Source organism: Eimeria maxima, genomic scaffold (assembly GCF_000499605.1).
Source record: "Eimeria maxima Weybridge genomic scaffold, Emw_scaff149, whole genome shotgun sequence".
NCBI lineage: Eukaryota > Apicomplexa > Conoidasida > Eucoccidiorida > Eimeriidae > Eimeria > Eimeria maxima.
The window spans coordinates 1-24,791 of NW_013564438.1; the positions used below are offsets into that span (position 1 = coordinate 1).

General features: G+C 49.6%; 3 protein-coding genes across 3 annotated transcripts; 1 reads left to right on the forward strand and 2 right to left on the reverse strand.

The window, feature by feature from the left end:
• Positions 1-252: 252 nt before the first annotated feature.
• On the reverse strand, positions 253-2,635 carry EMWEY_00017770 (hypothetical protein, conserved; the record flags this gene model as incomplete). The annotated part of the gene is made up of 2 exons (XM_013479943.1): positions 253-1,317; positions 1,409-2,635. 2 exons carry the CDS (start codon positions 2,633-2,635, stop codon positions 253-255), a joined length of 2,292 nt encoding a protein of 763 aa, XP_013335397.1.
• Positions 2,636-7,301: 4,666 nt separating this feature from the next.
• On the forward strand, positions 7,302-10,961 carry EMWEY_00017780 (hypothetical protein; the record flags this gene model as incomplete). Its single annotated transcript, XM_013479944.1, has 4 exons — positions 7,302-9,438; positions 9,601-10,154; positions 10,482-10,536; positions 10,678-10,961. 4 exons carry the CDS (start codon positions 7,302-7,304, stop codon positions 10,959-10,961), a joined length of 3,030 nt encoding a protein of 1,009 aa, XP_013335398.1.
• A 4,025-nt stretch (positions 10,962-14,986) lies between these two features.
• Positions 14,987-24,373, reverse strand: EMWEY_00017790 (hypothetical protein, conserved; the record flags this gene model as incomplete). The annotated part of the gene is made up of 12 exons (XM_013479945.1): positions 14,987-15,258; positions 15,402-15,489; positions 15,716-18,452; positions 18,554-19,246; positions 19,407-20,095; positions 20,292-20,995; positions 21,984-22,206; positions 22,362-22,671; positions 22,872-23,088; positions 23,535-23,772; positions 23,968-24,164; positions 24,313-24,373. 12 exons carry the CDS (start codon positions 24,371-24,373, stop codon positions 14,987-14,989), a joined length of 6,429 nt encoding a protein of 2,142 aa, XP_013335399.1.
• Positions 24,374-24,791: the final 418 nt, after the last annotated feature.

The following is a 24,791-nucleotide window of genomic DNA, read 5'->3' on the forward strand; positions in this document are numbered from 1 at the left end:
ATAATAATAATAATAATAATAATAATAATAATAATAATAATAATAATAATAATAATAATAATAATAATAATAATAATAATAATAGTGCTTAATATATATAAGCACTATTGTCTTATATATATATTCTCCTACATGGCAGTGCGTAGAGGTTGCCGGGGCACATGCACGCGAAGTACCGGCATGCGTAACACAGTAAAGCCTGCGTTAATTAATTGAACATGGGAGGAGGAAGCAGCAGCAGCGTGATTTTTGTTACAAAGTTTGTTTTTGTAGCGCGAATGCAAGTGCTTCGATTTGTTTGGTGATCTCCACGAAAAGTTTATACTCCTGATGTACAGGCGCGATATCTGCCTTTAACCTTAAAGGCCTGCCATGTTCTTGTTTAAACTGAAGGTGATAAGCTGCTAGTTTATCTCCTAATGATCTTCTCTCCCGCTGCAGCTGATGCAGCTGTAGAGCCATTTCCTCTCTCCTCTTCTGTTGCTGCTGCTGTCGATCATAGGCAGAGGGCCTAGCACTAACGGGCTTCTGCTGCTGCTTCTCCTTGCTTGCTTTAGCAGGGGATCTGGGCCCCCCCCCGGAGGGCCTCCCACGGTGTGCTGTTGCCTTTGGGCTGAGGACCTCAGGTACGCGCAGGTTATGGGGTGCCTTCTGCCGCTTAGTTGGTGCAGGGGAAGGTGCTGCCGTGGCTGCTCCTGCTGCTACTGCAGAGGAAGAGCTACAGTCGGCGGTGCTGCTACGCCGTGAGTTGCTTGTTGCAACATTCGAAACTGCTGGCAGCGATGTTGTTGCTGCTGTTGCGCTGCCTTGTCCTTCGTCCGCAGAACCACCAACACCAACAGCAGCAGCAGCAGAAACTAAGGGGCTGTTTCCTTCTGCTGCTGCCAGATGTTGCTCTAGTCGCTGTTTAATCCGTTGGTAATGCATGTACACCGGCCTAAGTGGTTCCTTATCTTGTTTTAAGGGCTGACGACCAAAGTGAGCAGCAAAGGAAATATTATAGGATCTTAATTCTTGTTTAAGTTGCTTCTTTGCTTGCTGCAGTTCCTCGTGAGTATTAGAAGCAGCAGCAGAAGAAACAGAAGCAGAAACATCCCCGGTGTTGCTGCTGCTGCTGCTGCGTGTTATACTTTCTTTTCGCGCCTTCGCGCGCATTGCCTCCAAACGTTGCTGACAGCCACGCAGCCACTCAGCAGCAAACGCACGCACCGCTGCCTCGGCCCCATCGCCGCTGCTGCTGCTGCTGCTGCAGCGCGCAGCAGCAAGAGCAGCAGCAGCAGCAGCGTCTTCGGCTGCCTCGATGTCACTTGGGCTCTCCTGCAGACAGCACACAATATAACATGCACGTTTACATATACTGTACGTTATATAAGATAAATGTATGCATGTAGTAAATATAGACACATACCTGCAAGCTTTTAGTGTCTTGCTGCTGCTTTAGCTGAAGTTGTGGGCAGCTCTTAGCGCTGCTGAGGGTAACTCTGCAGCAGCTGCTGCTGTTGCTGCTGCTGCTGTTCTCAGCTACTCCTGCTGAGGATACTCTAGAAGCAGCAGCAGCAGCCGTCTTAGTAGGAAACCCTCCCCCTCCAGTCTTGCTTCTGCTGTTGTTGCTGCTGCTGCGTACTCCAGCGCCAGTCTCCCCCCTGCGCTTCCCCACTGCCTGCCGCTTCTGTGGGGGCCCCTCACCCCGTGGGACGGGGCCCCCAATAACCTGCAGCGGGGGTCCCGTTGCTGGAGACACTGCAGCTGCCGCCACCAGAGATGTGCCTCGGGGGGCCCCTTGCTGCTCAGGCCTTCTCTTTATGCCCTTTTCCTTGGTAACTTTTGCTGCCGTGGCCGCTGCTGCAGCCTTTTGCTGCTGCACCACTTGTGACAGCCTCGGCCGCTGCTGCTGCTGCTGGCCCCGCTGCTGCTGCTGCTGGCCCCGCTGCTGCTGCTGCTGGCCCCGCTGCTTCTGCACCTCTGCGCTCACGGCCCCAGAAACTGCAGCAGACGTTGCATCGGCGAGTAGAGGCCCTGCATTATCAGGAAACATTGCTGCTGCATTCATATCGCTGTGTGCAACAAACTGGGGCCCCTCTGGGGGTTCTCCTTCTGCTGTTGCCTGCATACCTTCTTCTTCTCTCTGCTCGGGACCCCCAAAGGAGAGGGGCCCTCTACACGATAATGTTGGAGAGGTAAAGAAAGCAGCGTGTCTCTCACTAGCAGCGTAGCAGTAGCTCATGTTACTGCTCTGCTGCAGTGAACGCCTACCCGCTGGGGGCCCATCGGGGGCCCTAGGGGACTCGGAGACCCCAGGGGCCCCTTCCTGCTGGATAGAAGCACCGCTGTGGACGCCATTAATGCGGGAATTTAAGCTGCTGCAAGAGTAGGGATTGATGAGGAGGGCAACGCTATCTGTATGGGGTGAAGTGCAACTCTTAGGGGCCTCTGCTGCTTCCTCCCTTAGGAGCTGGGGGGGTATAGGGGGAGCCTGTGACCCATCTAGCTGCTGAAGCAGCAACAACTGCTGTAGGAAGACAATTCCTCCTTCTCTTCCTTCTTCACTACTTACAAGTTGGGGTGAAGACGGAGGGCAACACCAGCGGCTTACTGCCTCCTTGAGGCCGAGCGCCACCTGCAGCTGCTCAACCATGACGCTGGAGCTGAAGAGAAGGAAATAAAGACTTAACGGAGAAGAGAAGAAGCGTTTTGACGAGAAACAAATAACAATGGATCTTTTTATTACATGTTGTGCTGCTGCTGCTGCTGTCAAAACCACGGGCGGTGCTGCGGCGGCCGCGCCGCAGCACCGCCGACGGCGTACAGATGGTCAGGCGGAGGGGGAGAAGAAGTTAGAGAAAAATAAATTAGGCAATGATTCTTTTAATTTACGTCTTTTGGATCTCAACAACGGGCTGATGTGCAGCATTAAAATGTAGCTGTTGCTACAGCAGCAGCAGCAGCAGTGGTTGGGGCTGGTTGTGGAAGTCAGATAACACGCTGCTACTGCGCTGCGCCTTCATTAGGCACTCAAGAGACGCCTTCCTCCCTTTTTCTTTGTTTTAAATTCCTTTAATTGGTTTATTTTTGCTGTTGCATCTTATTAGAGTAGTTTTGCTGCTTGATCGTGGTGTATTTACTCGCAGACATGAATATCAATCGCTGGGGTCACACACCAGCTGACGTTTTCGGCCTGTGTTTTGAGCTTGTTTGCCGCTATTTTGGTAAAACAATTTAAATATTCAATTAAATATGCCTGAGGAATACTTGGGTAATTGAACACCCATATTTATGTGAATTTATTTGCCCGTTTGGCCAACTACGCATATCCATGGGGACTTGCCGTTACATACATTTAAGCAGGCTTTCTTATTAATTACACTTTTCTCCTTTTAACACTCAAATATGTCTATCTGTGTATTCAAGGAGTTCTATCTAGTCATTTGAGTACCTGCATTCGGAGAGTTCTATCTGGTCATTTGATGTAGGGTTTAGGGTTTAGGGTTTATTGCTGTGCTATCACATAAAAGAACACAACGCACAACACAATATAAACCCCTACAAACAATCCACAAGCCTTATACAGAACAGATAAATTGTTCTGTCCTTTGCGTTACAAAAAAAGATAATAAAATAAACTACATGTATAAGCTGCTATTCTTGTACATTGTTTAACTTAGAAGACTTACTTAAAAGGTGTGTGTTAGACGTGTCTGTACACCCCAACATTTAAGGAAATATCTTCCCTCCTGGAGGTATTCTCTTTTATGCCATTTAATTAATTCTGCATGCATGCAGAAGAGGCAATTTCTTGCTGCTTCTTTTCAAGTTGTCTGTCCTGTGCATATTGTACACGGTTAGTAAACCTTTACCCTAAACCCTAGGGTTTAAGGTTTAAACCCTAAACCCCAAACCCCAAAAGAGAGAATCGATTCAAAGGCTTTTTATTTGCCTACTTGATAGCGGCTGTTGTGCATGCACATTGCAGCCGTTCCCTTGCTTTCTATCTATATATATCCTTCCTTCGTGTCATCTCTTTCTTCCCTCCTGTTGTCTCTTACTTTTATATGAACATTAAATCTTTTCTAAGGAAAAGTATTCCATTTTTTCCCTGTTTTTTGCCCTTCTGCATGGGCTAGCAAAGTTTATTCCCCTAAGGACCCCTGATATCCGTTTTTTTATATTTATATTAATATATTAGACATAATAATATTATTTATTAATACTATTATTATTATGCAGTATAATACCTTATATATTATATACTACCATATCTATGCCACAGAATAGGTTATTACTATACAAATATTGTATCTCCATATTGTATCTCCTTTTTGGCCTCTTGATGAATAAAAAGGAAAAAAAAGAAATAATAATAAGATAATGAAGAAGTAATAATACAATATAGATGAAGTATACAATACATCAAAAATAAAGGCAATGCATGCAATGGGGGAGGTGATGCATGCAGCCTTCTCGTTAGGGTCACTTGCGTATTGAATTCCCTCTTTCCTTTTGTTTTTGTTTCTATTGTTCTTTTTGTTTTTGTTTCTATTTCTTATTATTAAAATTGTATTTTCCTTCTGATTTCGTTGGTTTTCGTTGCTGTTGTTGCTGTTGTCGTTGCTGTCGGTGCTGCTGCCTCGCTTGCTGTCGCTGCCGCTCTTGCTGCCTATCTTGGTGTCGCTGCAGCGGCAGCAGCTGCTGGTCCTGCTACCCCTCTTGCTGCCACTTCGGTTGTTCTTGGTGCGGTTTTCTTTTTCTTGCCCTCTTTTGTACTTACCATCCTCTTATCTAGCTAGACAGCTTGCTCACCAGCCAGCTGCTGCAACAACAAAGAAGCCCCTACAAACCCTCAGGTATAAACAGTTTTGCCGCTGTTGGGTCTTACCTCGTCGCGTACATGCACGCATGATATAGCCGATCAAAAGGAACGCCAGGATTGTTACGGCTAGCTAGCTAGGCAAGTAACTAGTGGCAGCTAGCTACCTGCAGCTAGCTAGCTGCTCAGACACTAGCTACCTAGAGGGTAGGTGGCTGCCTAGGTAACTGGGTCGGTGTCTAGCTGGCTAGCTGGATATATATGTATATTTGTTTACTTATTAATTAATTTGTTAATTTATTAATTAAATATTCATTATACTATCAGATAATTATTTACATCAAGGTACGAAGAAGAGTGGGCTTAAGCAAACGGCAGCCTCAAGCCAGAAATTAGCAGCACACAGCAGCAGCAAAACATTGAAACAAGCAGCAGCAGCAAAATAGAATATGCGGCAGCAGCAAAAACATCCCTTCCTTATACAAATGTGCGTCTATACGTAATACAATGTAATACCTGTATGTATATAATGCGTACAATATAGAGATTAGATAGCTGTGTTGCTTTGTGTTAGAGGTGTGCCTATAAGGAGGAAGGAAGGAGGATTATATAGCAGCAGCAGCCGCAGCCGCAGCGCCAAAGGAACGTGTCTTTACAGCTCGCTGTGCCTGCAGGAATGCGCGCTTGCTCCGTCACAAGCATGTGTGCGGGGCAGTTTCCTGCTTGCTGCAGAAGCTTCAGTAAGCAGCTAACAGCAACAACAAGCATACAACAGTAGCAGCAAGCAGGCAGCAGCTGTGCGTCTGCTGCTGTTGCTGCTGCAGCGCAGCAGAGTCAACAGCAGCTGTGTAGACACATAGAGGGGATCGATTTGCCCCTTCTATGTTAATTACCTGCTTACATAAAATTATAATTGACTTAAAAACATTTATTTAACACAATTTAATGGACAAAGACAATTTGAGCTCGTCACACAGAAGTAGATCTAGGGTTATAGGGTTTACGGTTTAAAGTGTCCGCATAGGGTGGCTGGATATAACGACGGGGGGTTTAATGGCTATTTATATTATCCCTTTTCCTGCACTTGGGGTATTAAAGTGCCTTTCTAATGAATAAAAGAGAGAAGTAGACAGAAAAAGGAGAAAAACATCATAGATAGGTGGCGCTTCCTGCTCGTTTAGCCACAATGGGGCTTTTAACACTGCTCGTGGCACTCGGGTACCTACGCCTTCTTTTCCCATTAAACAATTTGATTTTTTAAATTGTAAAAGCATCAGTTTCTGTTTTATTTATTCTTTTTACTACACTAAAGAAGAAGATCGATCAGTAGGCTGCAGCTAGGGAGGAGCGGCTTGGGAGCGTCGAGCTGCTGTCGCTCTCTCCTGCGCGGGTTTCGGGTTAACGGTTTACGGTTTAGAGTTTAGGCTTTGGGGTTTAGAGTTAGCGGATTTGTTTTTTTAACTTTTTATCATCACTGTCGGAGTTTTATGGCAATATACAGTAAAATGCGTGCCGCTACAGCAGCCTAAAGGAGTTGCTGCTGCTGCTGCACGCCTTCTTTCCTCTGCTTTCTTGTTTATTCCCCTCCGATCTTTACTTATTTCATATTATCCGGCTGAACCCTAAACCATATTTTCTCATTAAGAGTTTCTAGGGAAGGCGCGAAACCCTTGCAGGCAATAGCAGCAGCAGCAGCAGCAGCAGCTGCAGCAGCTTTGCCTAGCCGCCTTGTCCTCTTGCGCACCAGAGGCAGGAGGAGGACAAGCAGCAGAAGCAGCAGCAGAAGCAGCAGAAGCAGCCGAAACAGCAGCAAACATATATCATCACAGACGCTGCAGACAAAAACAGCGGGCTGTTAACCCCTGTGGGGTTGCGTAAAGCAGGCACTGCTGCTGCTACTGCTGCAGCTGCAGCAGCTTCGAGCACTTGCCGTTTTTCCTGCTTCACCAGCAGCAGCAGCTGCTGCTGTTGCTGCAGCAACAGCAGCATCACTTTGAGCTTTTTTTTGTCTTTTCATAAGACCTCCACACAGCACCCGCAGAGGGTTGCTAGTGTGGTGTTCTTGGGGATCTCCGTTCCTCGTGCTGCTGAAGCTGCTGCAGGTGTAGCTGCCTTTGCGGCAGCCGTGCATGCTCGTTCTGCGCTTGGCGCTGAAGTGTAACCCATTGTCAACAGCAACTACAGCAACAACAACAGCAAAAGCAGCAGCAGCATTAGCTTGTTTATCTTGTCCGCTAATCGAACAATGAGGAGGGGGAGAGGAAGCAGCATACAAAAGAGTCCCTTGCTGCATCTATCGTAGCTACCTGTACTTGTGCTGCTAACAGCAGTAATATCTTTTGCTGCAGCTGCTGCAGCTGCAGCTGCTGTTGCTGTTGTTTTGCCAGTATCACATTTGCAACAGGTAGACTGTGGGGTCATGCCAATGGAGGGAGCAGGAGCAAAAAGAGGAGGCAGCATACTGCTGCCACGTGGGCGGTTGCGTTGGTTGAGCTGGATGCTGCTGCTGCTATTGCTGCTGCTGTGCGACCGCAGCTACAGCAGCAGCAGCAGCAGCAGCAGCAGCAGCAGTCGTGGCCTGACGCGGAGTGGGAGTTCTGTACATGGGGATCTTGGTGCAGAGCAGCAACTTGTGGAGGCAGAGCCAGCAACAAACGATGCTTCCTCCACAACAGCAACAGCAGCAGCAGCAGCAGCAGCAACAGCAGCAGCAGTTGCTGTACCTGCAGCAGCAGATCATGTGCTAGCGTTGCCACGGCGAATGAAGATAAGACGGAAACTGTCTCTAAATGGTTCGCTGCAGCTGCTGCTGCTGGTGCTGCTGGCAAGTTTTTCTATGCGCTTCTTTCGGGTGTATAAGCGGCTAGAAGCAGAGAAACGTGAGGCCGCTGCAGCAGCGTTTGCAGAGGAACTTAGAGAGAGGGAAAAAGCAGCACGAGCTGCTGCAGAACAAGAGGAGCAGCTGAAGGAGCAACTGCAGCAGCAGCTGCAGCAGGAGCTGCAGCACCAGCTGCTGCAGCGCAGCAAAAAGAGACTGCAGGACGCAAGACAGGCACGCGATCGGGTGTATGCGGAGCTCATTGTGCATGCAGATACAGCACAAGAGAGTGCAGCAGATACTGTACTGCGTATGGATGAGTATAGGAAAACAGCTGCTATGTGGGATGATTACGGGAGAGGGTTTGCTGATGCTGCTGCTGCAACTGCTGCAGCTGTTGCTGCTGGGGATGCAAAGCCACCCGAGGGTCTGCGGCATTCTGCTGTAGCACTTCTGCAAGAGCTGCGGAACCAAGTTGATGAGGTGCGACAGGAGGTGCAGCAGCTAGAGCAGCAGCAGAAGGAGGAGAAGGAACAGCTGCGGCGGCAGCAAGGGTTGCTGCTTCTTGCAGGAGAAGCAGAAGGAGAGCAGCCTTCAGCAGCGCAGCGGGAGATGGTGCTCTTGGAGGCGCGTGCTGCTGCGGGTCCAGCAGCACTGGCACTTCGAGAGAGAGAGACAAAGAAGGAGCATCTGCTGCAGCAGCAGCAGATGCAGCAGGAGCAGCAGATGCTGCAGCAGCAGGTAGATCGTCTTAAGGAGGAGAAAAGTAAATTAGAGAAGGAGAGGAAGTTGCTTGCAGAGAGGGAGGCATTGCTTGATTCAGCAACAGCAGATCTTGCTGCTGCTGCTTCTCGTGTGCAGCAGATGTCTGATGTTGTTGCGAAGCGGGAAGCAGCAAGAGCAGCAGCAGAAGCAGCAGTTGCAGCAGCAGTAGCTGCAGCAGCTGGTACTGCAGATAGTGGTAGTACTGCTCTGCTGCCTGTGGAGCAGCACCTGCTGGAGGCTCGTCAGGCGGTGCAGCGGCTAGAATTAGAGTTTGCTGCTGCTGCAGCAGAAGCAGCAGATGTAAAAATGGAGACTCACCGTATTGACTTAGCAAAGGCAATGCTTAAATATATTAGGGGTAAAGCTTGGCTAGATTCTGCTACTACTACTGCTGCACCTGCTGCACCTGCTGCTGATGATGCTGGTGATGGTGCTGCTGCAGCTCCTGATGCAGCTGGTTCTACTTTATCTACTGCAGCTGATGCTCCCGCTACTGCAGAAAAAGAAACTGCAGCAGGTGCAGCAGATGATATGTTCGATGGTTATGTAGAACCACTAGAGTTGGAGCGTCGTCATGCAGGAGTGGTGCATGCAGATCGTTTGCTGCAGGATGTGGCGCATAAACGCCTGCGCTTAAAAGAAAATTTGCAGAGAATAAAAGGATTAAAATTAGCAGCAGAGAAAGATGTTGAATACTTTATGAAGGAGTTGGACAGATACCGCAAGATGCTAGAGGAAAAACTATCACCAGGAACAATCGCAGCAGCAGCAGAAGAAAAGGAAGATGCAGAAGGAACAACAGAAAAGGGAACAACAACAGCAGAAACAGGAGCAACAGAAGAAGAAAGAGCAGTAACAACACTAACAGAAGAAGGAACAGCAGCAGGACCATCAAAAGTAGTAACCCCAGAGGAAAGAGCAGCAGCAGCAGCAGCAAGAATAGATGGTATATCTATGTATGGTGTAGCAGAATTATGGGGAGTAAATGAAGAAAGAGACAAAATAAAAGATACAATAGAAACAATATTAGAACTGACATTAAATTTTAGTGGTAAAATACTCCAGCGTTTCCCTGCAGATGCAAATGTATTCAGACATTATACTAAACATGTTTCTCCTTATGGTGATGATCTATTAAGTGCATTAAATAATATTTTTAGTTTAAATAGACGCATGCGTCTTGCTGTAGGGAAAGCATGTGATGAGATTGCAGATAAACAAGTTATTGAGCTGCTGCAGCAGGAACCTGTTGAGGATCTGATAGGGGCACTTGCTGCTGCCTATCAAGCAAAAAAGGAACAAGAAGAAAAAGATGAAGGAGAACAAGAAAAAAGAAAAGATGAAGATACGGAAGATACAGGAGGAGAAACAGAAGAAGAAAAAGGGGAAGACGAACAAAAGGAAGAAAACGAAAGAAAAGAACGAGAAAGCGAAAGTGAAGGAAATGAAGAAGAAGGAGAAAGAGGAGGAGGAAAAGAAAAAGAGGAGGAGGAAGAAGACGGGGAAGCAACGGATGATGATCTTCCTCGTCCTCTTATTCATATTCCTCCTCCTTCTTCTTATGATTCATCTTCTTCTTCCTCTTCTTCGTCTTCTTATGACTCTAATTCTCCTCCGGCTGGTGAATCCAATTCTTCTTCTCCTCCGTTTTCTTCTCCTGGTTCTTCTCCTACTCCGTCATCTTCATCTTCTCCTTCATCTTCTCCTCCTTCTTCCCTTTCTTCTTCCTCCTCTTCTTCCTCTGCTGCTTCTTCTTTAATCCTTGAGGTATCAACAGCAAGATGGGAAGCAACACAGACATTGCTGCTAGCAACAAGACTGCAGCTGCAGCAAGCAGAGGAGACATTAAATAATTTATCTTCTGTACTGAGTAATTTAAATATGATTAATTATCGTAAATGGAGTCCTTCTTTTGCAAGAAAAGAACTTGCTGCTCTTGTTTATTCTCTTGCTTTAAGAGAAAATATTCTTTATTTTAAACAAATGGTTAAACAATTAGAGAAAACAACTAGGCAGAAAACACAGGAAGCAGCGGTGCTGCTGCTGCAGCAAGCCTTATGGGTTTCCTTAGAGCGTCATGCTGCGTATACGCAGCTTGATGAATATAATAAAGATAAAAAAGGAGATAATGATGATTATAATGAGGATGGTGAGGGTAATGGTGAATATTATGAGGCAAAAGGAAGAAAAACAAATAAAAAATATAATATACTAGAGGATATAAGTGGTGCACATACTAAAGCATATAAAGAGATGGAGGAACGTCTTGCTTCCTTATCTGCTTCCTTAGCTGATGATGAATCTTATTATGCCCCTCCTGTAGATCCATCAGATCTAGCAGCAGAAGCATTCCCTCTGCTGTATCAGCAGCAGCAGCAAGCTGCACTCAATCTTGCATTTGATACCGGTGATCCAGCTGGTGCTGCTGCTGCTGCTGCAGATGCTGCAGCAGAAAAAATAGCTGAAGCTTCTGCTTCACTCGTCGCAGAGACTATACCCAATGTCCTACAGCTAAAGCGTCACCCTAAGAAAAGCAACGAACAGCAGCAGCAGCAGCAAGAGCAGCGGCAGTAGCTGCAGCAGCAACAACGGAAACCCGAAGATTCATCATACAGCTGATTCATTGCAAGCATGCATGAATCTTGCATGCATGCATGCATTTTAAATGCATGCAGCATACATGCATAGCTGATTCCTTGCTGCATGCATGCAGCATGCATGCATTGTGCATGCATGCATGCATGCATTTTTCATGCAGTGTTGCATGCATGCATGAATTATGCATGCGTGAAACACTGCATGCATGCATATTGCATGCATATTGCATGCACATTGCATGCATTTTTATTTGCTTTCTCTTCCGTCTGTGCAATGTTTACGAGGGGCAAGCCCTTATAAATGCATTTATATGTATAATATGCACAAGTATATTTATGTAGTGTATATGTAGTGTATATGCAGTGTATATATCCTGTCTGCAGATATCAATGCACTTGGGGCCAGTGCTCCTGCTGCATTTGCTGCATTTGCTGCATTTGCTGCATTTGCTGCATTTGCTGCATTTGCTGCATTTATTGCATTTGTTGCATTTGTTGTATTTCCTGCAGTCGTTACAGTTTGTGCTTTTTGTGCTTTTTGTGCTTTTTGTGCTTTTTGTGCTTTTGCTGCATTTGCTGCGTTTGCTGCATTTGCTGCACTTGCTGCTTTTAGCGCATTTGCTGTTTTGCTGCATTTGCTGCTCTTAGCGCATTTGCTGCTTCCGCTGCTTTTTCTGCTTCTGCCGCATTTGCTGCTTCTGCCGCATTTGCTGCTTCTGCTGCATTTGCTGTTTCCGCTGCATGTACTGCATTTGCTGCAGTTGCTGCAGTTGGTGCTTCTGTTGCAGTTGCTGGTGCTGCAGCTCCACGGTGCTGCTCGCCAATGCTGCCCACAGATACAGCCCGTCTACTGCAACAAGGAGGAGACAGGAAGGAGACACAGGCAAAGGGAAAAAGGAGACACAAGGCAAGGCAGAAAGGAGAAAGGAAGCACGGGCTATTTGGTGATATAAGATAAAATACCGGTGGCAACCTGAAGCAGCAGCAGCAGGAGCTGCTGCTGCTGCTGCGGCGCTGCTGCTGCGGGCCACAGCCAAGAAAGACTACTAGGAACCAACAAGCCCGTCCAGCAGCAGAGGGAGAAGCAGCAGAAGAAGCAACAGCAACAGAGCAACAACAGAAGCAGCAACAGAAACAGCAACAGGAACAGCAGCAGAAGCAGCAGCAGAAGCAGAAGTATGCGGGGGAACCTACGCTATAGGTTCCGCTGTGCTAGGCTTCTTCACTGAACGTCTAAACACTAAACCCTAAACCCTAATACATAGACCCTAAACCCTAAACCCTAATTCTAAAGACCCTAAACCCTAAACCCTGGACCGTATGAATATGAGGCAGGGCAGACTCAGGCAGGGGTACAGGGTTGTCTGTGCTGGTTGGCAGCCGTTGCTGCCAATTGGAGGAGGGTTTAGGGTTTAGGGTTTAGGGTTTAGTCAGGGTTTAAGGGTGGGAGAGTTTGAACATTGGAAGTGAGCTGCACGTACACCGGAGCATCCGTTTGCATGTATACAAAATATGTATTTGTATATATTTATATATTTATATATATTTATATTTATATATTTATATATATTTATATATTTATATATATAATGTATAAAAAAAAAGGAGAGGAAAGAATTTTTTTCTTTCTTTCTTCTTTAGACTTGTTTGCCGTTTGCCTCCTTTCTTTGTCCTTACCTCTATTATTTTTATTATTAGTAAATAATAATAGTAATAATAATAATATAATACTAATATATATATATATATATATATATACATATATAATTATTATATAAATACATATAATGTATACATATAATAATTATATATTTAATTGTATTTATATACATATAATATATATACATATAATAATATTTATTTATAATTATTATTATTTATTATTGTTGTTTATTTATATTTATTCTTTCTTTCTTCTTTATTTCTTTATTCACCTCTTTCTGGTGTACAGACAGTCTTTGCGACGAACATCGCCTTCAACGGCTTTTGAATTCTTTGTATTTACTCATGGGGATGCACAGCTAGCTAGCTAGCTAGCTAGCTAGCTAGCTGTGTGGGTACCTAGCCAGCTACGGGCTAGTTAGTTACTGAGGTAGCTAGCTATAGAGGTACAGTACAGACGTAGCTAGCTGTAGCAATAGCTAGCTGAGGAGTTGGCTAGCAAGGGGGGCAGCTAGCTGGGGAGATACCCAGGTAGAGAGGTAGCTAGTTAGACTCTCTGTTTCCTTTAATGAGCAGGTAGCGGCTTTCTTGCTGCTGCATGGAGGACAGAAGCAGCAGCAGCAGCAAGGCAGCAACAAGTTATTATTATTAGGCTGATTAACATAATTGTTAGTCTAATTACTATTAGTAGTATTTATACTATATGCACTATATACATTATATATACTAGATATAATATATATAGTATATATATTATATAGTATATATACACTATATATACTATATATACACTATATGTACTACATATACTATGTATTATATATTATATATGCAGAACGGCAAAACAATAGAAGAAGGTATTTTAATTGTTAATAAAATAATAATAAAACTTTCTCTCCCCTCTGTACCCTGTAGGGTTTGCAAACAAATATCGTGGGGCCCCCAGGGCACGCCGGGCGGGGCCCCCTGTGGGGCCCACCTAGCGGGGGCCCACCTTTCTTGTTTTTTCCTACAATTACCCTTAAACTATTAATTTATTTTACGTTACATGTTTATAAATAAACAATAAAAGGATAAGGAAGACAAAAAGCAGTACTATTCCCCCTCTCCTTTACGCAGCATGGTGGGGGCCCCCCCCTACAGCGCGAGCAACACGGGGGGGCCCCCCAAGGCCCAACAGGGGATAAGATCACCTCCTGCTGCTGCTGCTGCTGCTTCTGCTGATGCTAATATAAAGGGGGATTATAAGAGCGAACAAACAGTGGCTATGCATGAAGTTAACTCGCTGCCTGCAGGGCGTGAGGTGTACGTACAGCTCGGAGGCATTTACTTACTAGCGGACGCAGCAACTGCTAAGAAGAAGCTGCAGCAGCAGCAGCGGGAAATGGAGAAGCAGTAGAGGAACGAGGGGAACGGACGGATACAGCCGCGCATACAACAGCAGCACATGCAGCAGCAGCAGCACGCGCAGCAGCAGCAATACCAGCAGCAGGCCCACCCCACAAGAGCCTTGCTCTAGGGATGCAGCGGCAGCAGCAGCAACTCTTGCAGCATGGCCAGGGGCAAAGCAGCTGCGCCAGCGGCACCGCTGAGTGCAGTGGGGGCCCATTATTGCTAGCTGATCCAACACCTAGCTAGCTAGCTACATAGCTAACTAGCTGCATAGCTAACCAGTTACCTGGCGAGCTATCCAGATACCTAACCAGCTAGATACCTAGCTAGCCAGCGGGGCGACCCGCGAGGCAGCGGTGCAGCAGCAGCAGCTGCACCACTTTTTTACTATACTGCTTTTATATGTGGATTATTTTGGGCACAAGCCGCTAGCTGGTGGCTAGCCACCTAGTATGCCGTTTAGCTAGCCAGCTAGCTAGCCGTTTAGCTAGCCACATCGTAAGGAATCTAGCTAGCTGCCGTGTAAGTCTTCTAGCTAGCCAGATATTTAGCCGTTTAGGTAGCCAGCTAGCTACCCGTATAGGTGACCGAGCTAGCTATATAACTGGCCTGCAAGCTAGCCACCCAGCTGGCTAGCCAGGTAGCTACTCCTGCACTAATTAATGTAGCTAGCTAGCAGGCTGCGCCCAAATTCAGTGGGGTTTTACAAGCCCTATCCAAGTGCCAAAATTACGCCATCGATTGATGGCCGCAGCAGCAGCTGTTGCTGCTGCTGCACTAGCCATGACAGCAGCAGCTGTTGCTACTGCAGTGCCAGCAACGACAGCAGCAGCTCTTGCTGTTGCTGCGCGTTGTGGCGCTATGCGGGACTTAGCTAGCTACCCAGCTGGCTAACTAGCTGTGCCCAAGCCCTAAATCTAAACCCTAAACCCTTGAGCAGCGCATAGGTTAGCCGAGGGGGTCGGAGGTCCTTGCCCTCGTCCATATGCTGCCGCTGCCTGCTGCAGGTGCTGCTGTTCCTGATGCAGGAGCACCAGATGCTGGAGCAGCCGCTGCAGCGCCAAAAGGAGACGTTGAGCCTAACTGTCCCCACGCACCAAAGCCCTGCTGCTGCTGCTGCGGCTCCTGCGCTGCTGCTGCACCGAAGAAGCCTCCTGATGCTGGCTGCTCAGCAAGAGAGGCAAAACCTGTCCCTTGTGTTGCAAATGCAGAAAATCCACCTGAAGCAGCAGCAGCAGCAACAGCAACGGCACCAAGAGACTTAGTGCTGCTATTGAGGAGCAGCAGAAGCAGCAGCAGCAGTAGCAGAAAAAATACATCGAGCAGCAGCGGCAGCACCAGGTGTTTTGGTATTTTTTCTTACCTTGGACCTGCCCCCCCGAGGCTATCCCCGTATTAGGTGCAACATGGCCTTCTAGCTGGAGGTCGCCTAGGCCGCTGCTGTTGTTAGCCTGCAGCAGCAGCAGCAGCAGAAGCAGCAACAGGGACAGACATTCGTGCACAGAACGATGCTGTGATGGTGCAGCAGGAACAGTACCTGCAGATGTTGCTGATGCAGCACCAGCAGCTGCCGAAGCCACAACGGGAGCCAATGAAGCACCAACAGCAGCAACAATAGCCCCAGCAGCAACAACAACAGCAGCAGCAGCAAAAACAGCAGCAGTAGCTCCAACGTACCAGTCCAAAGTTGTATGTTTGCCGCTGCCCTATGGACAGGTCACTGACGCTAACATTGCCGAAGGAAAGTTGCGGCTGCTGCTGTTGTTGCTGCGGTTGCTGCTGCGGTTGCTGCTGTTGCTGCTGAGGGAAGAACGAGATGCCGCCAAATGGAGACGTCTGACTGCCAAAGCCCGAAGTAGCTGTCGTGCCCCCGCTGCTGCTGCTGCTGTTGCTGCTGCTGCCGAAGATACCCCCCCCAATAATGCCTACCAATCCCCCGCCAGGGGCCCCCTGTGGGGCCTCCGCACCAAAGGTACCCCCGGCACCAAAGGGACCAGCAGGAAGAGCAGCCCCTGCAAACCCTGATGTTTGTTTAGGGGGGGAGGAAGCAAGACTGTTGCCAATCCCTTTTATATCTATTGGCCCGGTGCTGCTGTTGCTGCTGCTTCCGAATGTCCCAGTAAAAATACTCGTCGAAGGAGCAGATGAGGCAGGCTTGCTGCTGCTGCTGTCGCTAGTGTTGCCAAAGAGGCTACCACTGCTGCTGCTGCTACTACCACTGCTGCTGCTGAAGAGGCCACCGCCACTGGTGCTGCTGCTGTCGCCGGTGTTGCCAAAGAGGCCACCACCACTGGTGGTGGTGGTGCTGCCAAAGAGACCACCACCACTGCTGCTGCTACTACTACCGAAGAGGCTACCCCCGCCGGCGGTGCTGCTGCTGCTGCTGCTGCCAAACAGATCACCTCCTTGGTTGCTGCTGGTGGTGCTACCGAAGATACCGCCACCGCTGCTGCTGGTGCTGCCAAACAGAGCACCGGTTGCTGGGCTGCTGCTGCTGCCGAAGAAACCACCGCCGGTGCTGTTTGTGCTGCTACCAAATAATCCGCCTGGGCTGCTGCTGCTCGGTTTATCAGCACCACCAAGGAGGGAACCTTTAAAGGGGCTGTTGTCTCCCTGTGGTGCCTCCTGTGAGTCTTTTGTTTTGTCCTGGGCATCTGCTGCAGTCTTCTGTGGTGCCCCCTCTCCTGCTTCAGCAACAGGAGACGCAGCAGCACCAGCAGCATCCGATGCCTTGGTGGGATCGGGGGGAAAAACAGCCTTTGTTGGATCTGGGGGTAGAACAGCTTTGTTGGGATCGGTTTTTTTGGTGGGATCGGGGGGTAGTACTGCCTTGGTGGGGTCCGGTGGTAGAACGGCCTTGGTAGGATCGGGCGGAAGTACTGCCTTGGTGGGGTCCGGGGGTAGAACTGCCTTGGTTGGATCTGGGGGAAGAACAGCTTTTGTGGGGTCTGGGGGTAGTACTGCCTTGGTGGGATCGGTTTTTTTGGTGGGATCAGGGGGTAGTATTGCCTTGGTGGGATCGGGGGGAAGAACAGCTTTTGTTGGGTCTGGGGGCAGCACTGCCTTGGTGGGATCGGTTTTCTTCGTGGGATCGGGGGGAAGAATTGCCTTTGTGGGGTCTGGAGGCAACACAGCTTTTGTGGGGTCTGGGGGTAGTACTGCCTTGGTGGGATCGGTTTTTTTGGTGGGATCGGGGGGTAGTACTGCCTTGGTGGGACCGGGGGGTAGTACTGCATTGGTGGGACCGGGGGGTAGTACTGCCTTGGTGGGACCGGGGGGTAGTACTGCCTTGGTGGGATCGGGGGGGAGAATTGCCTTTGTTGGGTCTGGAGGCAACACAGCTTTTGTGGGGTCTGGGGGTAGTACTGCCTTGGTGGGATCGGTTTTTTTGGTGGGATCGGGGGGTAGTACTGCCTTGGTGGGACCGGGGGGGAGTACTGCCTTGATCGGGTCTGGAGGCAACACAACTTTTGTGGGGTCTGGGGGTAGAACAGCTTTGTTGGGATCGGTTTTTTTGGTGGGATCCGGGGGTAGAACTGCCTTTCTTGGATCCGCAGCTGTGGGGTCCACGTGCTGCCGCTGTTGCTGCTGCTGTTGCTGCTGCAGTTGCTGCTGCTGTTTGCTGCTTATTTGCTGTTTAGCCTCCCATTTCTCTTCCTCCGATAGTCCGCCCGTTAACGCATCGCTATCGCCGTCTAAAACTGCACCCGTTCTACTACTGCTGCTGTTGCTGCTGCTGCTGCTGCGTCTCCTGCTTGCCTTGCTGCTGATGCTGCTGCTGCCACCGCGACGGTACCTTCGGGATCCCCTGTGGCTGCTGCTCGCTTCACTAACATCAAACTCGCTGTAACTGCTGCTGATGCTTCCACTGCTTCTGCTGCTGCTCCTGCTGCTGCTTCTGCTGCTGCCGCTGCTGCTGAACCCCCCAATGCTGCTATCCAGTGTCTCCCAATCGATCCCCAGATCGTCTTTTCCCCCTTTAGCAGCAAGCCAACTGTCTCCTTTATCAGCAATATCGAGGCTGCCATCTACTGCCGCCTCCTGTTGCTGTTGCTGTTGCTGTTGTTGCTGCTGCTGGGGCTGCTGCTTCTGCAGCAGCAACTGCAGCAGCGCGCGGCGACCTGCGGCCTCTCGTGCGCGGGTGGCTGTTTCCTCGTGCAGCAACTGCTGCAGCAGAAGCAGCGTTGAAGCATCTCCATCTCCTTGAGGACTCGGTGCTGCTGATGCAGCAGTGGGAAGCCCAAACTGCAGCGGCATCAGCAACTCCTGCTGCAGCTGCTGCAGCAAATGCGACTGCCCCTCCTTATCAGCTGCCTGTGCAGCAGCAAATGGTTCAAGGGGGAGACAATTAGCTGCCTGCTGTTCGACTGCAGCAACATATTCCTCTAGTTCAACTGCTTTCTGCTGCAGATCCCTGCAGCAAAAAGCAGCAGCAGCAGCAACAACACAGAGTATTTCCGAGCCACACATGCATGCAGCAAACAAACAGCAGCAAAAGACATCACAAGGACTCACTTTGTCTTCTGCAGCAACTCCATGATTGCTCTCTGCTGCTGTTGCTGTTGTTGTTGCTGCTCAAGCTGCCGTTGCTGCTGTTGCTGTTGCTGTTGCTGCTGAAGCTGCTGCTGTCTCTGCTGCTCTTCTCGCTCCACCTCACAGTTCTCAGCAGCAGCCTCCCGCTTGCATGCGGACTCAGCAGCTTCTGAGGCAGATGGGGCGGTTGCTGGTGTTGCTGCGCCTGCGTCGGCGGCGAAGAAGAGAGACTGCCGCATGCGGCTTCCCACTGTATCTACAGCTTTTATTGCTGTTTCTTTTGTTGCTGTTGCATCTGCTGCCGTTGCTGCTCCTGCCGCTGGTGCTGCTGCCTGTATATGAGATGCTTGCTGCTGCTGCTGCTGCTGTTGCTCCACGTCTTCTTCCGTGCTATCTAAGAAGCTGGCAGGTAACATAAAGCGAGCCCCTGGCCTCCAATGCCTCCGGCTGCTGCTGCTGTTGTTGTTGTTGTTGCTGCTGCAGCTATTTGCAGTAGCTTCAGGCGGCTTGTGTGCTGGCTGTTCCTGCTGCTGCTGCAGCACCGGCTGCTCCTGCTGCTGCGCATGCGCTGTTGCTGTGGGGATTGTCCTGCCAATCAACCCAAGTGCCAATGCCTCAGCCCTCCGCAGTAGCAGCAGCACGCGCCGTTGCTGCTGCGTCAGTGCAGCACCAAGGCTGTATGTGCACACACAAGACAGCAGCAAAGGGACAAGAGTAAGTGCAGCAGCACCTTGAGCAGCACCGACATGCGCAGCAGCAACTCCAAGCAGCAACTAACGAAGCAAAACAAGAGCAAGAGCAACAACCACAGCAGCAGCAACAATAGCAGCAGTACCGTTGCAGTGTCTGCGAGGCTTGCTGATCCTGCACGTCTTCTGCAAGAGCCAACTGTTCTTCATACAGCTGCTGCTGCAGCAGCTGCTGCTGCTGCAGGCGCAGTAACAGCTGCTGCAACTGTCGGGTCCGCTCCCGTGCTGCAGCTCGCTGCTGATGCAGTTCTTCCTGTTGGGTAGCAGCAGCAGCAGCACCAGCAGCAAACGGGGGCAGCAGCGCTAAGTCCTCTAGGTGCTGCTGCTCCTGCGTGGTTAGTAGCATAAGGTTATCGTTCCCCTGCTGCTGCTGCTGCAGCAACTGCTGCTGTAGCAACAGCCGGCTTAGAAGACGCCGCACTCTGCTGCTGCTCTGTGCTTGTGTCTCTTCTACGCCACGAAGTTGAGACAGACGCTGCAGCAGCACCTGCTGCTGCTGCTGCAGTGCTTGTACAGACTGCTGCAGCCCCGATACCTGCGACGCTAGAGTGGCGGGCCGCTGCTCTTGCTGCTGCTTCTGTTGGTTGTGCTGCTGCTCTTCAATTTGCTGTTGCTGCTGCTGCAGCTGCTCCTTCAGCGTCTTTCGTGCTGCAGCACAGCAGACCTCCGATGCTGCCAATCGCCACTCAAATGCACGCAGTGCAGCAGCAAGAGGAGCAGCAACAGCAGCAGCAAGTGCTGCGTCAGACCCCAAAAGCTCTTCCCCTGCAGCAACCTGCGCGCACAGCAGCAGCAACAGCAGCAGCAGAATTGAGTCAGTGCCACCGCAGCACAGCACCGAAGCAGGATCTGCTGCATCAGAAAAAGCAACAGGAACAACAAAAGCAGCAGCAGCAGCAGCAGAAACATAAGCACCAGCAGCAGAGAAGAACGGACATACACTAGCTGCAGCAAAGACAGCAGCAACGTACTCTCTTAAGCAGCGCGACTGCCTCTTGGTGTTCAGGAGAAGACTGCACCTGCTGCCTCCATTTGCTTAGTGTGCTGCTGCTGCTGCTGCTGCGCCTAGGGGGTGCTGCATGCAGCTCCTTTGCTGCTGCTGCCAGCGTTGCCTCCTTTGCTGCTTTGCTGTTGCGCTTCCATAGACGACCTACTAAATTAGCCAGCTTGTTGCGGCAGCTGCTATGCTTATCCTTGCTGCTTTTGCTCTTGCTGGTGCCGCTCTCACCATGCTTGCTGCTGCTGCTCCCACCATGCTTGCTGCTGCTGCTCCCATCATGTTTACTGCTGCTGCTCCCATCATGTTTACTGCTGCTGCTCCCACCATGCTTGCTGCTGCTGTGCTTCCGTTGGTCTTTTTCTTTGCTGCTGCTGCTGCTGCTGCTGCTGCCAAGCTTCTTATCGCGGCTCCGCGTGGCTTCTGCCTTCCCTTTGCTGCTGCTGCTGATTGGTGCATCTTGTGTAGCAGCAACTGTCTCTGCTTTCTTCTGCTGCTGCTTCGGAGCAAGCCGTTGGAACCAAGGGGCCATCTGCTGCTGCAGGCAACTGTCCTGCTCCTGTTGCTGCTGCAGCTGCAGCGGAGGCAGCAGCGGAATCTCAAAGGCCTCTGTCTGCCTTACAAGGGTAGAGCAGCGATCTGCCAGGTGTACCGTCACCTCCCCTGCAGCACATAACGCTACGCATGCGCACAGCAGAACTGCAGCAGCAGCAGCAGAATTGCAGCAGCAGCAGCAGAACTGCAGCAGCAGAAGCAAAACTACCGCAGCAGCTGCTGTTGACACATGAAGCAATGCTACAAACACATATATTCACAGAAATAAAAACTGGTCACTAGGAGAGCAACACGAAACCCTAGACCCTAAACCCTAAACCCTAGACCCTTCTTACCGCATGATTCAGCAATAAAGAAGACTGGAGGAGATGTTAATAGAGGAGTATCTATATCACCCTTAACATAAACAAACAAAAGATACAAAAAAAAAGAAATAAAAAAAGAAGAAAAAAAGAAATAAAAGAAAAAGGAGAAAAAGATGAATAAAAAGTGTTTATTACTCATTACTACTGTTGATTATTCTTGATTATTCTTGATAAGTATTTATTATGATTTATTAGGGTTTACAAGAAGGGTTTATGGTTTACAAAGGTTTACAAAGGTTTGCAAGGGTTTAGAAGGGTTTAGAAGGGTTTAGAAGGGTTTAGAAGGGTTTAGAAGGATTTAGAAGGGTTTAGGGTTTAGGGTTTAGGGTTTAGGGTTTAGGGTTAAATTACATGTTGTCTAAGAATAGAATCATGAAAAGAGTTGAAAATAGAAAATCCAAGAGGCATCGATTCTTCATCTGTTGACTCCAAATTATTTCCTTCCATTAATATTATACTTCGCCATAATTCAATACCTAATATATATATATATATATATACATATATATATACATATATATATTATGCATGCATATGCGTACTCTTGTTGCTGCTGTTGTTGCTGCTCCTGCTGATAGTGGTGGCGGTGATGGTGCTGGTGAAGGGAGTGCGGGTGAGTTGTTGATGGGGTGATTAGGGAAGTAAGGGGAGAAGGACAAAGGAAGGCTGAGTGCTGAGGAGCTACTGTTGCTGCTGCTCCTGCTGTAGCAGCAGCAGCTGCTGCTGCAGCAGATTGTGCTGCTTACCTTCTAATTCTTCTTGGCCGCTTGCGTCTCCCCATCCAAGTCTTTTGTTATTGTTGCTGCTGTTGCTGCTGCTGCTGCTGCTGCTGTCTATTTGTTTAACAAATGCATTGCATGCAAAGAGAGACAGTTGTGTGGTGTCTGTACACCTCACGTAAATCGCCCCCCAATCAATAAGAGGATAAAAGCTGCTGCTTGTTGCTGCTCGGACACGAGCCAAGTATATCTGCAGCAGCAGCAGCAGCAGCAACAGTAGCACAAACAGCATGCTGAAGCAGCAGTAACGGCAGCAGCAGCAGCAAGTGTTCACAACAGCAGCACGTGCAGCAGCAGCAGCAGCAGCAGTGTGGCAACACAAAGGGATGCAAGCATGGTACCTACCTCATTTAAGGCACCAGCAATGGGTACCAGCTGCAGCTCCTGCTGCTGCTGCTGCTGCGCAGCCTCGAGTTTGGCGAAGAGCAGCAAAGAAGAGAATGGAGGATTTTCTGCCTCAAGGAAGGCATCCTCCTCAGCAGCAGAAGCAAACTGCTGCTGCTGCTGCTGCTCGTCGTCGTCGCCTTGATCATCCTCAACAGCAAAAAGAGCAGCAAGAAAAGGACCCTCAGCAGCAGCAGCTGCAGCAGCAGCAATTCCTTGATCTACTGTAAAGCCAGGAGATATCCAAGACAGGCCCAAACACCGCCCCTTGCTGCAGCAAACAAAAACAGCAGCAACAGCAGCAGCAGATAAAATGTTTGTTGCTGCAGCACAACAACAGGCCTCAGCAGCAGCAAACAGCAGCAACGGCAGCAGCAGGAGCATCAACACCGCCCGCTGGAGATGGACGATCAGATGCAGCAGCAGCAACAGAAGCAGCAGCAGCAGCAACAGCAGTAGCAGAAACCCCACCCCTTGGCAAGTGCTGCTCCCTCAGGGTTTAGTTCTCCGTCTAAGCCAGCAAGGCTAATAGGAATCAGACTCAACTCCTTGCTGCTGCTGCTGCTGCTGCTGCTGCTGTTTGCATGCGTTGTCAATGCCCAAAGAGCAAGGGGAGAGCGAGAGGAGAGCAGCGCAACAGTCCCCTTTAATGGTCCCTCTTCGTCACCCCCAAAAAACCCCGTAATTGCTGCAGCAGCAGCAGCAGCAAAAACAGCAGCAGCAGCAGCAGACAACCACAACTCCCATATATGAATAACAAAGCTGCAGCAGCAACAGGCAACATCGTGAGGCAGCAGCAGCAACTACAGCAGCAGCAGCAGTACCAAGAACGTCTGCAGCAGCAGCTTACAGGATATTCTTAGAGGAGGGGAGACAGCAAGCTGTAATTCGCCATCAGCAGCAGCAATAAATAAGCCGCTGCTGTATGTATTCAGCAGCAGCCGCCCGTCGCCTGCAGCAACAGCAGTAACAGCAGCAACAGCAGCAGAAACAGCAACAAATGCAGCAAATGCAGCACAAGGAATAGAACGGAGCACCACCACCTACGCCTTAGCTGCATTAAGACACGAACAGCAACAGAAGCAACAGCAGCAGCAACAGCAACAGCAGCAGCAGCAGCAGCAGCAGCAATACCTGTCCATGCAATGGCCGTGATATCCTCAGGAAGCTCCGCGACTTCAATTCTCTTGGAGGACGCAGAGAGACAAGTTTCTGCTGCTGCTGCTGCTGCTGTCTCTGCTGCTGCTGCTGTTGCTGTTGCTGCTGCTTCTGCACAGTTGCCTACAGGCAGCACAACTGCCCTACGTCCAGCAGCAACAGCGAGGAAGCTGCTGCAGCGGCTCAGCAGCAAAGAAGAGACGACACCACCAAGCTGCAGCACAGCAGAAGCAGCAGCAGCATGAAGCACAATGGACAGCAGCAACAGCAGCAGTAAAAGCAGAAGCAGCAGCAGCAGCTGCAGAGGATGAGCAGCAGCAACAGCACTAGCAACAGAAGCAGCAACAAGAACAACAGCACTAGAAGCTGCAGCAGCAGCAGCAACAGCAGCAGCAGCAGCAGAACTCACCTCTATAGGAGGCTGACGAAGAGAAAGTTCTCCTCTTGCTGCAGTAACAGCACAGTAGGGGAGGAGACGATCCCCCCACCCCACAACTAGCAGGTTGCAGCAGTGCAGCACACACAGGATGTTGCTGCTGTTGCTGTTGCTGCTGCTGCTGCTGCTGCCGCTGCTTCCGCTGCTGCTGTCTATTGGAAGTCTGAAGGCTGCGTCGCAAGACAAACAACAGATAAGGAGACGCCGTTGCTGCCAACAACGGCAGCAGCAGCAGCAGCAGAAACTGCAGTAGCTGCTGCAGCAACAGCAGCAGCAACAACAGCAGCAGCAACAGCAACGACACCAGCAGCAACACACCATGCTGAAACTTGAGGGAGCGGCAGTCCTCATAACATTCCATAAGGTATGGGGCCTCCATCTTGACTGCTGCTGCTGCTGCTGCGGCGGCGGCAGCAGCTGCTGCAGTTGCTGCAGTTACTGCTGAGAGTGCTGCTGTTTTTACACAGCGAACTGAACGCCCTGGCCCCAACACAAGACACAGGGGAAACCCTTTTGCTGCTGCTGCTGCTGCTCCCGCAGCAGCAGCAGCGGTAGCGGCAGCAACGGAACCAGCAGCAGCGGCAGCCTGTCTTCTTTCCTTCTGCTTCTGCTGCTGCTGTTGCTGCTTCTGGTGAGTGCGTTGTTTGCTACGGCCTAAACAGAAAGGAAATGAAGGGCCTCCTGCGGACAGGGGGCCCCACGGAGGGCTGCTGCTGCTATCGAAGCTGCAGCAGCAGCAGCTGCAGCAGCAGTACTAATACCTTTAATTGCACAGACAAATATATATAAACACTTGC